Below are 13,156 nucleotides of genomic sequence, written 5' to 3'. Positions count from 1 at the left end.
TTGATACTATAAGAGAAGAAAGGAAAAAATCCACGCAGCTGATATACACTGACGTCCAGAACAACAGCTAAAGAGACAAGCCTATAACATGAAAACAAAAGATGAGGCAGAGAAAAAAATCCAGAGGTAGCTATATCTGTGAGGTAGAAGAGCAACAAGAGTTTGAGAGAGGGAAAATATGCAGCAGACTCACTATCAGCCCTTCATCTGTGTATTCTACCAGAAGCATCCAATTACAAGCATATCCACAAGAAACATGAGACCACTACTTCTGAAAGTTCACAGTGATATCACACACAAGTGATGCAGGCTGGGTCTAGATGGTTAAGAATGAGACTCTACCAACAGGGGATGGAAAGCAGAGAAGGGAAGTTTGAGTTCAGCCTGTGGTAGCAAAGAGAAAGGAGAACATGTAGGAGATGTAGGCCAAAGAATAAATCTTTGAATCTAATATCTCAGGTTCACTCAATGAACTCAGTAGACAGCAAAGAGCACTGTGATCTCTTCCTTGTGTCATGGACACATGCTGACAGCTCATAACCTGAACCAACTGAAAGGGATTCTCAACTGAGACCCCTCAACCTGTGTGGTCCTTACTTCTTGGGAAAGAAGTTACAGTGTATAGTTACAGTGTATGGTGATGGGGGACATCACATCCACACTATGTACAGCTTCATCAGATAACATTATAAAAGCACTGTCAGGATAACTCATTGGAAAATCATGAGACGAGGGAATTCCAAGCCATAATACCTCCTTTCACTTAGCATACACTACACACTCCATAGGTACTGTTGGTCTCCTGGCATCTTCTCCAACCAATCCCATCCTTTAGCTTGGAATGGCAACTTCCCATTGGATGATGCCTGGTAGAATCTTGGTGTTTCCATGGTGATGCCTGTAAACAAGTTTAGATCTAACAGGTCACCTGTGCCCAGTGACCAGTGAGCGCTGTCTCATACTGGACACATTTACCACTGGGATCTGTTTATAAGACATGGACTACCAATTATCTTGATCCATTGTACTGTGGGTTGATGATACTCTCCCACTGACCATGTCAGGTAAGGAAAGACACTTTATAACATTTCTTTTGATCATTACTAACATTATTTTAATATTATTAAATTATTAAATGTTCCATTAAAGGGGAATTTATAAATGCTGACATAGAAACTTCTATGTGAATGTCACATTTAACTTAGATTCATACTTGGCATGTGAGTTTACAGAGACAGTTTACTCTCAAGAGTTGTGATTCCTTCTCTGGAAGAAAACAATGTCACCATGATTTGAGGCAAGTGAACAGGGAATTAAGGCAGGGCCTTCTTGATGGTACATGGCACAAGAGATATAAGATGAAGGTGGGCAGAGATCTAGCAGCACATACTATGAATTAGACAGGCTCCCTCCACTACTGTTTCCCCCTGTTGTTCCAACTGTTTAAATGTAATTCTCACAGCAGGTAGCCTGGCACACATCTGCAATCTCAGCATGTAGAGCTTGACTGGATGAAGGTCACTTCTCTCTATCATGTTCTGTATGAGCCTGTGTTCACACTCACCAAATAGTAAAAATATGCAAGGGGAATGACTGTCATATTTTGAGTTATGGACTTCTCTGGATTTACTAAAGGAAAGTGGGAGAGGCTATCTGGGCTGTGGTGTCTGAGAAGGCAGGCATTGTAGTCAAAGAAATATTGAGGCCCTTCCATGGAAGGCAGACCCATAAGAAGTGGGAGAAAGGAGAAAACAAAGTATAAAAGGTTAGAAATCATAGAAATCATAGAAGACGCTGTAGGTCACAAAGTTAGGTTGTAAGAGGAGGTTGCAGACAACCCCAGACTTAAATCAAAAGGTACAAGGCATTGCCATTTCCCAAACCATATTTGGACAACCACACTTTAAGAGTATTCTGGATATAGGTTCCCAGTCACATATAGGAAACAATCCACCTGTAGTCCCTGGATTATATACTGCATGCACACCATCTTCTGCACATTCTTCTTGTGATATGTAACTCTTCATGTAGGATATTATGAGCTGCTGGTGGGCACTCCACAGGGAGTTGTTCACTACACAATGACAAATGACATGCAAAAGTGCATGGCAATCCCACCAATATTCTTCACTGGGAGAGTTATAAGAATTACCACTTCCCAAAGAACTGATAAGGAGCCAACTTAACCAACAGTGAAACTGAGAAAATTATATTCAGAGATGAAACCCCTTAATACATTAGCAATCTCAAGAGACCAAACGAAACAGGTGCAAACTACAATACACTTTATCAGAGATATCATGAAGTGTTATATGCATATGTGATTAATGGTTGTAAAAATAAGTAGAGCTTAATGGAGCATATCTGTGAAGGGTTCACAGATAAACAGGAATACCTAGACAGAGAGATTATTGGCCAACTACAGTAGTTCTTTATAAAATTAGAGATACATCATGAGCTCAGAGTAGAAGTAAACCTCATGGATATGGCAGTACCTGTAACACAAATGCTCTGGAGGCAAAGGCAGGCTAATCTTTGGAACTCAAGGCCAGTCTGCTGTCCAGCTCACTAAGCAGAGTGAGATCTGCAACAGAACAGGGATAAAGTAGAGTAATAGCATGTTGGCTGAGGTTCTCCTATCTGTAAACGCATATGATCTAGGATGCAGATATGAGGGAGTGTCACAGTAGTATAGCAGGGCAGAAAAAGATGATGTCTAGATCAGAGCAAGGGTTAAAATGAGGCTTCGAGGAATTGCATATCCACACAGCAATGATAGGCAGTGAAACTAATGAGTGTCATCCTATCCAGGCCCCAGGTTCATTCTGAACATTATTGTTTGGTATAAGTGAGGGGACATGTCATAGATTCTCCCAGACAGGACAAACTGAAGATAACACAGCTCTTCAGGTGAAGCTACATAGTTTCCATCTCACCAGTTACCTATCCACTGTCCTCTTGTTTCTACAGAAAATTTGCTAAGCAGGCCTTTCTTTGGAACAGAATGTGCTCTGCGGCCATCTGTGCCTGTGCTGAGGAATGCCACACCCTCAGCAGGAAGCGTGTGCAACTTCTCCAGGGTTTCCACCCCAGCTGTGAGTTCAGCATGGCTCCAGCCATCAGACTCTAGCACTTGTTGCCAGCAGCTCATGGACAGTGCCTACTTTTACCAAAGAGCTGGCACCACCATACTGACTGCACTGACTGACTAGAGCCAGATCTCTACTTTGGCACTCTTCTATCCAGAGGCTCTCCAGAGTGATCTCATAGGAAGCACTATCAGGAAGGTCTTCACTGAAACTATCATTCACCAGAATACCACACTCTCCTCCCTGTCTATGACAGCCCAGTGTGATCATATGTTACATCTCCATGCCTTGGTCTCTTCCCGTCCAACAGTGTCTGCCACTTTTCTCCAGGCATTGCAGACACAGGTACCAAATGAAGGAAACTACCTGGCACCATCCTACCAGGAGGGCAACCAGGACTATTGCTATGACCAAAGCCGACAAGAACCATGGTTGGATGGAGAAATCCAGCAATGCCTGGAATCCTATGGCTCTGTTTCCTACTCTGGGAGTCAGGCCTCTGCCCTGCATCCAGAGATGATGAGGGTGTTCAAGGAGATTCAGCCAACGAACATCCAAACACCTTTCTCTACCTCTGCCATCTACTATCCCAGTTCTGTTCAAGCCAGAACAGACCCCAGTCTTCAAGGTGAGTAAAGCCAGGAGGGCAAGGAGTGAGATCTGCACTCAAAGGAGACCCCGCTCTCCCTTTCAGTAGCGGATGCCCAAACAGAGGATAGCCTTGCCTAGGGCTCACCATACCCATCTTCACTCTCAATATTGAGAGAGTCACCTGCCAGCCAAAAGCATTCATCCCCTTAATCTAATTTTATATATGTACATATGCATATGCATATATATATATATATATATATGTTTTAAGTGTATAACAAGCATGTTGTACATATCAATACCATTTCTAGCCCCTTCCCATCCTCCTTTGTTCCCCCCACCAACCCTAGGGGGAGTAGGCATTCCATGGGGAGTCTTCAAACTAATATTCATGTCACTTATAAGAAGACTCTGAAACATTGACATGGAGAAAAATCAGAGTTCTGGAATTGTTGCTCTGTCAGGATGAGGATTTTGTGTGGTGTACCTCACATGAAATAAAATCCGATCTATTCGGAGTACATAAGTAATGACATAAACCCTAAAGGAGTTAAAAGAAAGACATATGTAAGTTTTGGAACCTATACTCAAACGGCCTAATAGTAAACTTCCACAGAAATGAGAGGTACTTTTTAGAGGCAAAGGGGAGGGCTAGGGAGGAGCACACACCAAGGGAATTCTGTAACTACCCAGGGACCATTATACATGTACATACCACATAGACAAAAGGAATACACAAACATCTGAGAAAACTTGATATCATGTGGTCACCGGACAAAACTCTGCCACACTATGTGTCTCCAAAGGGAGTTGATGCACTTGACACTCAAGCAGAGTTCATAGAAAGGACTGCCCCAATACTGTTGGGCATTAGTGCTGAGGTTTTCCGAAGGGAGTGGAGCATCTCACTCACCAGGCTCTGACTTCTTCCTTCACTCCTTTTCAGTGTTGGAAATGGAGACAACCCTAGGATTGACACCTTTAGGCCAGGCACTCTGTCTGCCTCAGAGTCCAGACATCTGCAAGGCCTGCACACAGAATGTCCATATGAAGACACCACCTGTCTCTTTAACTGCCTGCATACACAGTACTTCACAGTTCCTGACATTGCCTCCAGCTCCAAGCCTGGAACAAAAAGAGAATAACAGTATGGATGAGATGACTGCTGAGCCATCAATACCCATGAAGGCCTATGAGTGCATAACAGAAAAACAAGATACACAGCACTTCCCTTTAGCACATCCTGGTTTAGAGCAGCCCCAGAACTACACTGATAATGGGAACCTAAGGCAGAAGGCACGTTCTGATAACTCCAATTTGGGAAGTACTAGCCTTGCTCTGGAAGAGCCAGTGGCTCTGCATAGAGTCATGGAGTCCAGCATTGATCTTGAAGGCATGACTACACTTGTGTCAGATATTCCCCTTCCCCAACTCTTAAACCCCCTCACTGACCTAGTCCAATTGGAACATCCCACAGCAACACAATCACAAGACTTCAGAGTCTTCAGCAGGGATCAGTTCCAGGAAAATTCCACCGGCAGCAGCACAGACAAAGGGGAGCACAAGAAAGAGCAGAAAGCCTCTGATCACCTTCATGGATCTCCCCAGGCCAGAATCCAGTGCCAGGTCCTGTTAGAGGGAGAAGAGGGTGTGGGCATTGCTACAGCCAGTGCAATAGATATTGATCACTTGGCCAAGCACTTGGATGGCACAGCTCACAAATCTGCACACAGCAGGGCCAGCACATCTAGGGCACAGGGCCAAGACAAGATCAAGAGTACCAGAGGAAACAAAACCAAGAAAACTGGGGAGCTGAAGCCATCTTGTCCCAGAGCCAAGGTAGAAGACAATCTCAGTATCCCCAAGACGAGGAGGAAGAGGCATCCAAGTGGGCTCAGCCAGGACTGCTTCTAAAAGCCTCGGACTCACCTCAGCATGCACATGCTGGAGGCTGTGCAGGTATTTCAGCCACTGGGAAAGAAGAGTGAGAAGAAAATTGGCATCTCCTCCTCCCAGGCTATACTAAACTCCAGCAGCAACAAAGATCCCAGTACAGGCTGGGCCACCACATCACGGCTGGATGAGCCATATGATCGTTGAGGGCCTGCTCCAACCCTGGGTAATGCTCAGAAACCAGATAGCAGTGCCCACAAGGAGTGTACATCTCCCTCCCTGTATAAGGTGCACCCTCCTGGGAAGGTCAAGATAGTACCTCTGCCTTTCCAAAACATGGACAAACCTGAAGCCAGACCTCTTTCTAGAAAGCTTCTTTCTCTGGCTTCTGGCAGGCCCTCTGCAGCTTACCCTGTGAGGCCCAGTTCCCACTTGGAGCAATCTACCACACTTAAGCCATTCCCACCAGCTCATTCCAGCACATATTTGATGGCCTCCAACAAGACAGCTGTGCTGACTGCCACCAGTGTCACACCACCTAAAATAACCAACCATACCTATTCTTGCAGTAGGCCTTGGCCTGCTGTCACTGGGCCTGCCCCCTACCGAGCATCATCTCATAGTTCACTCCCAACAGAGCTTGTTTCTACTGCCAGAAACAAGGCCCCATCACCTCCCAAACCTCAAACACAATATCTGCTGCAAGACTTCAGCCACCAACCAATTCCATGGAGGAAAGTGGATATTCCCTGGCCAGACATCTCACAGCCCATCACAGCAGAGCTCAGGCCAAAGACTGAGGCCATGAAGAGTTGGGCTTGACAGGAGCGTCAGAATGCTGCCAAGGGCACCTGTCAGGATAAACTGCAAATTTTCCTTCGCAGGGAGAAGGATATGGAAATTGATAGATATTATGGCTATGTGATGTAAGTGCCTTTGCAACAAGCTGTTGAACACGGTGCTATTCATCATAAACACTGTGAAATATACATACAGACACACAGGTATGTCTACAGTTTAAAGACTTAAGTGAATGTGTACAACCTTAGATACATATGTAGGTATGTAGATTAATGTCCACATGGCTGCATTTATATATAAATTGACAGGTACTTTCTATGCTTGTAAATGCTTGAAGACATTAATATGGACCATAGAAACTTAAGTCAGTTATTTCATCCAAGATAATATTTAGAATGTTTGGAGGATTTCCTAGTAACTGGACTATTATTAGTCTATACTGCCAAAGTAAGAATAGATGTTACATATATCCTATGAGTTTAATCACTTCAGGTGATTATTTAATGACAAAGCAATTAGCCAAATCTATAATGGTGATAAAATTATTCTCCTTGTATTTTAGTTTCATTATACTAGTTACAGAACATGGTATGCTTCTCAGAGTTTATACTGTATAGTGGTCACACTCCTGCTTGTTTCACACTTCCTCCCACTTTGAACTTCTCACCATTGCCGTTTAGTCATTAGTAATCTGAGACTGAGCTCTTCCTTTAATTGCAAGAAGTTAGATACAGGATTCCAGGTATACACAGTCTAGCACCCGTTGTGAAGTTAACATACCCATGGGTGACTATCTTTTTTGACATGGGTTCAAGTTGATTACAATGTTTATCTCACATTATATCCAGTTTAGAAAGCATCAATTGAATGTTTTAATTTATTTTATGTGTGTGTGTCATCCACATGATTTCCTTTGTGGGGTGCCCAAGCATGACAGAAGAGCACACCAGATCTCTGGAATCTAGATTTCACTGAGATTGAAAGTCACCATGAGGCACTCTAAATTCAACCTGGGCACTGCAAGAAGATCAAGTGTCCTAATCTGCTAAGCCATCTCATTGAGCCCCAGTTGGAACTGCATACTATAAACAACAGAACTTTTTAAATAAGGCTGAAAAGACTTCACATTCTAGGTACATCTCGTGTACTTCATCCATGACAATGTTATCGGACACCATGCTTGGTTCCCTAATGTTTTGAACACAGTGATGCCATCAACACTGATGGGCTGTCCTGACCAGCGTGGCCTAGTTATTCGTGGGTCGAGGTGGACTAGAACCTGAAAATAATGAAGTACCTGCTTAATAAATACAGTGAATTCTTTGGCAAGGTGTATATGAACCATGTGGTAGGGAAGGTTTTGGCATTTGGAAAACCCTCCATACTCATATCCAACCAAGCTGCAAACCATACCATACCCCCCCCAGCAGAGTTGTAGTATAGCATTTCCTTCTGAAAACTCCCTCATCGCTCTTTCCCATTTTATTTCTAGTTGGCCTAGGCTAGCAGCTATTGCAGGTTCACCATGTATTTCCCTGATGCCTCCTGAACCCATTCTCCTTTGTCATTAAATCTGTGAGGTAATGTATTTTTCTTGTTGCTTTAATAAGTATGTTTCATTCTCATGATTTACATATTTTACCTAATTGTAAATAATCCCAATATTAAATTGTCTAATTGAGGTATCAATAGCAAAGACTTCAACCAGGTCTTTACAAAATACACTCAGGTAACTCCTTCTTTTGCTGGCAATGAAATCTTTACTTCCCTGAGAGACCATTTGCCCACTACAGCTAGGATTTCTGGAATAGCTGTTGTTTTCCTCCATTCACACTTGTCTCTAAATCTTCAACTCTGTGCTACACTGGGAAATAACCGTTTTAATAGTTTGTTACACATTGACCTTTGACATATTTGGCATTGATACTTTATGGAGTCAAATATAGAATGAAGAATCCATTTATTTATTAACCTGCTTTTATTTTCTTGACTGATATTCTGAACAAACTACGTTGTATCAGGCTAGCCTTGATCTCATAACAATATGCCTGTTTCTGCCTCTCACTAGGACTGTGCATGTGATTATGTCTCAAGAGTGCTGGATCTAAAAGAATGCTCCAGCAAAACATCAGAGTCAAGTTCATTCTAAGCATGTGAATATCCAAGTTTCCAAGCATAAGTTGATGAAGATGCCATGTGAAAGTCAATGTGAGGATTGACACGTATGTAAAATCCCAGGACACTCAACTGCATGTATTTAGAACTGGAGATCAATTCAGATCCTTTTCTTTCTTTTTATTTTTGGAAATCTGCTGCTTAAGCAAAGATCATGGGGGCCCCTCTGCCCCTCTGCCATAGGAACCAATGTGAAGAGGTTCACTGTAAGGAGGGGAGCATCTCACTTACAGGCCCTGACTACTTCCTTGACTCATTCAGTGCTGCAAATGGATTGACACTTCAGGGTAGATCCTCCTTCTTCTCCAGGGTAGTTCTCTGCAAATTATTCACCCAGCATGCCTAGATGAGGATAAAATCTGTTCCTGGGCACAGAACTTGAACTGACTCCATACCCAGTTTTTCAGGATTCCTGGCCATGCTTCCGGCTACAAATGTAAAACCAATAAAGAATAACAACTTGGTTGAGATGACATTCAATTTATCTTTGCCTATGGATACATAACACAGTTTTTAAAATCATAAAAAAACATAGATTCTGGATACTCATCTGTGAGTCAATTCTCCTAAGAGATCCTAGGAATCAGAATTTTTCATTTTTTTTTTCCTAGACTAGTTCTGTACACCCGGATGGCCTTGTACTTACAAAGATCTGCTTTACTCTGCCTTCTGATTGTTGGGATTAGAGGCATGTAACAACAACACAAAGAATTTTTGAAACCATTAATTATCTTTACTCATTGTGTATTCCAAGGTAGCCCCAATCTCTTTATCTTCCTGGCCCAGGTATTTGACTGCTGGGTTTATAGGCATGCACTTTATCACCCATATAATAAACTTAATTTACCAAACCTATCAGCACAAACTTCATTTTCTCAATCCATCCATGTCAAATGTTGTTATGAATACTTTGCTATCATAAATAATAATCACAAATATTCTAATAGGGATATCTCTTCGTATACTGTTTTCTGAAGATGATAAAGTGGGGGCACCTCCTTCCTACAAAGTAAATACTTTAGTAATCACTGTCTCTCTGGGGAACCTGACAATCTACTTTATTCTGGGAACCACAGGATACACTGACAGATACCGAAAGCTATGCTAGGTATTTGAACAGGCTTTATAAAGAGAATTCCAACAACTGGGCTAGTGAGATGGCTCAGCAGCTAAAAGCTCCTGTTATTCTTTTTGAGGATCAGATTTCTATACACATTGAACACAGAATTTTTAAATATGGCACCAAAAATATTATATGAAGTTATTGTGTAATTAGCCTTATTTCACGATTTCGCAATATATAAATTTCAAAGTGTGAATTCAAATGTCATAAATATATACAGTTTTGTCAAGCAGTCTTTTAAAATGTTTTTATCTTAGCAGTCTTGAGATAGAGGCAGGTGGATATCTGTGAGTTTGTGGCCACTTGATGTACACAGTGAGTTCCTAGACAGCCAGGACTACCTAGGGAGACCCTGTGTCAAAGAAGAGACTATGTGTACATTATTGACTTCACGTGTTGTGGGTTCACAAGGGCACTTCCTCAAACACTCTCTGATAGTTTCTAAGCCAGTTGCAGGCCTTTGTAAATGAAGCACATTTAGTATCCATCCTGGTATTATCAGGCTGGGCTTAAACCCGAAATTCTATTTGCCTTACAATGTCCTGTACTGCTTAAAATGGCCACAATGATCACCCAAAGACCTACAAGGCCTATGTTTCTTAAACAAGGATATGGTTCTGTTTACCCACGTTTCTCTGATAATTCCTTTTCCTTTTAAAGGGTTTCACACTGCTCACAATTAAAAAAAAAACATTGCTCTCCCACATCCAATGTCCAAGTTAGATCCAGCAATCTTCAGAAATTAAGGACAGTTTCTGGGCAGAATCTATGCACCCTGAGTAGGCTGGGATTGCACTTTGGGTCCCAGATCTATAGCCATGATAATTGCTTTTTGTCTTTTATCTGACTGACAGAAAGTAATGATCCCAGTCTCAAGGGTGCTTTCTGGGTTGGATGCAGTGGGAGAGGCCTGTAAATTCTAATGCCCCAGAATCTGAGACAGAAATATTACATCTCCTAGCTCAGCCTGGGTGACACAGCAAGTGTTTGGCTGCACAGGGACACTCTGTGTTCAGAGGGGAAACATAGTTAAAAAGGCAATTGTTCTGAAGCCAAAATCAGCTAAAGCTACTCTTCATTATTAGTCTTAGGAAATAGACCCTAAAATGAAGTGATAAAACTACTTAGCATCTGAAACAGAAGTAAATCCCCTTCATCTTTACACAACATGACTAGTAATATTGTGAATAAATTCTAGGACAGCCAGGGACATATGATTCCCTTCCTTAAAAACTAAATAAGGCAGGGTTGCAGTTGCAGCAAATGCCTTTAATCCCTGTACCCAGGAGGCATAATCTTTGAATTTAAGGTCACCGGGTCTACAGAGTAAGGTCTAGGTAGTGTAAAGTTCTTAAACTGCGAAAATTATATCTGGAAAAAATAAAAATCAAAACACCTACAAAGGATTCCTAAAACCTCCCTACAGCCATCACCTCCACTATTTTAGGGGCATTTCGGCCTCCATAGTCCCCACTCTCCCCAGCATCCTTTCCACGACAGCTTGCCTGCTATATTCATTTATCCAGACCAGAAACCAGACTGTTGCAGCCAGGGGGAGACAACCACTGAAGAGACCAGGACACACAGACTCCACCAGCCACAAAAGCCTCAGCCTTGCATACCCCTCCCTCAACAGTGGAGCTAAACTCAAGGCACATGTCTGGCCACAGGAGGATGCTGCCCGATGATTTCACAGAAGGTGCCAAAGCTGAAGTCAGGTCCAGCTCAATTGATGTCCCTGGAGCAAGTGTGTGTACACTTATTTCCGCTGTTTCTTGGGCGCAGAGGATTTCTCCAGCGGGAATTTCAACAAGAAAGAGCTCTGGTGGCGTAATGTTGCTGAACAGAGCTAAGAAAGGGAAGGAGTGAGTGAGTCCTGATTTAGACTTCATGGCAGTGCTTGGGAACCCGGCCAGAAATGAAGGGTGAGCAGGAGGACAGACAGGAAATTGGGACTGATGACAATATAGAGGGTCTGGAACTGGAAGCTGAATCAGGGATACCTGTCACAACAGAGTCCCAAAACAACTTCCAGGGAATTGACTCAGAGTACACAAAAGCAATCGAGACCCAGAGTGTGAATCTGCCTGACTCAATCTCTAGACTAGAGTAGATGTCAGGATGAGTGTGTGTTATCCCCAGGGAAACTAGTGCCACTCAGGAGAACTAGTAGAGTTGCACCCAAGGACTTTAGCTTGTGCTGTCCACTGCCTGCCTAAGTGCTGCCAAGTATCCTGCTCACTCCAACCGCCTGGCTTTTCACCCTTCCTCTTATAAAAATGCTCCCTACGTGCAGTATCACAATCGTAAGGCATTGGTTTGTGAGAAGAAAAGAGAGGTGCCATGGAGGGAAGCCAGCACTGTAGTGTTATTAGGGGGACAGAAACAGTGCAAGGGTCAAGCCTCTGATCTGATGATTACATCCTTGGCATATCATTTTATCAGAGATCAAGTGCCTAGGCATGCCTCAGAGTCCATATTATTATGTGTATAAAAGGAACTGCCCGACTTTGTGGCCTATGCCGCTGAACCCAGCACCCAAAACCAGATGAACTATTGAATGCAAAGGTCGTGGGTGTGATCACAGGGCAGATGTGGTTCTTTACGGTTAATCCCAGCACTTGGGAGGCAGTGGCAGGCTAACCTCTGAGTCTGATGCCAACCACGTATACAGAGTGAGTACCAGGACAACCATGGCTATAGAGGGAAACCCTGTCTTGAACCCTTTGTGTGTGTGTGTGTGTGTGTGTGTGTGTGTGTGTGTAAAATAAGTTATGGATGGCACAAGGTATGTTCGTTTTGATGCAGTTTACTGATAAATATGTTGGAATCCAAAGTCTAAGGGAAGAATTTGTTTCACCTGTTAAAAGTAGCCTTCAACACTTCTGTCAATGGTTGAAGATTTAGCTCAGTAGTGAGAATGTTTGTGTAGCATGCCCAAGGCCTAGGGACTGATCTTCAAAGCTGAAAACAAAATCCTTTAGTGAAAAAAAAAATAAGAAGGTGAGAGCTGTTGTTCTCTAAGAACCCTTATGTTGGAAGAAAACCGTCATTAGATTGCATTGAAAGTTGTGACAACCTCTGCTTCTGATACCTGCAAGGAATGTGGTCCGTTGTTAGTTGATTCTTCTTGTTCATTTATCATTCCCTTTCCTTTGTTATGAAAGAACCCCACTATGCTGATTGCCTGTTTGAATTGCTCTTGCTAATTTGCCAAGGTCAAGTTATGAGAAAAGTACAGGAGGGAACCAGGTGCTGCTCTCATCCCATGTTAACCAGATATCTGTGGTCTGCAGCTTGGACTACAGCAAGGTCAGCAGGACAGTATCCAGGATGCTGAGACAGTCATAACTGAATTCTTTGTATTCTTTGTGCCCAACCTGAATAAGCAACTGTCCTTGGTTAACTACAGGTGCTACATTTAAATGAAACAGTGCTGGAATTAAAGTCGTGCACCACAACTGCATGACTATTTCTGTTTTAT

At 42.8% G+C, this 13,156-nt stretch overlaps 1 protein-coding gene across 1 annotated transcript; it reads left to right on the top strand.

Annotated features, from left to right (window-relative positions):
• Positions 1-1,057: 1,057 nt before the first annotated feature.
• Positions 1,058-6,395, top strand: LOC127213748 (uncharacterized protein C2orf78 homolog). The gene is given in 3 exon segments (XM_051174212.1): positions 1,058-1,064; positions 2,971-3,156; positions 4,627-6,395. Coding segments are annotated over 3 exon segments (1,962 nt in total).
• The last annotated feature ends 6,761 nt before the right edge of the window (positions 6,396-13,156 follow it).

Source organism: Phodopus roborovskii, unplaced genomic scaffold, assembly GCF_943737965.1.
Source record: "Phodopus roborovskii unplaced genomic scaffold, PHOROB, whole genome shotgun sequence".
Classification (NCBI taxonomy): Eukaryota; Metazoa; Chordata; class Mammalia; order Rodentia; family Cricetidae; genus Phodopus; species Phodopus roborovskii.
Note: the sequence above shows the minus strand (reverse complement) of the source record. Positions and strands in the feature narration are given on the sequence as shown.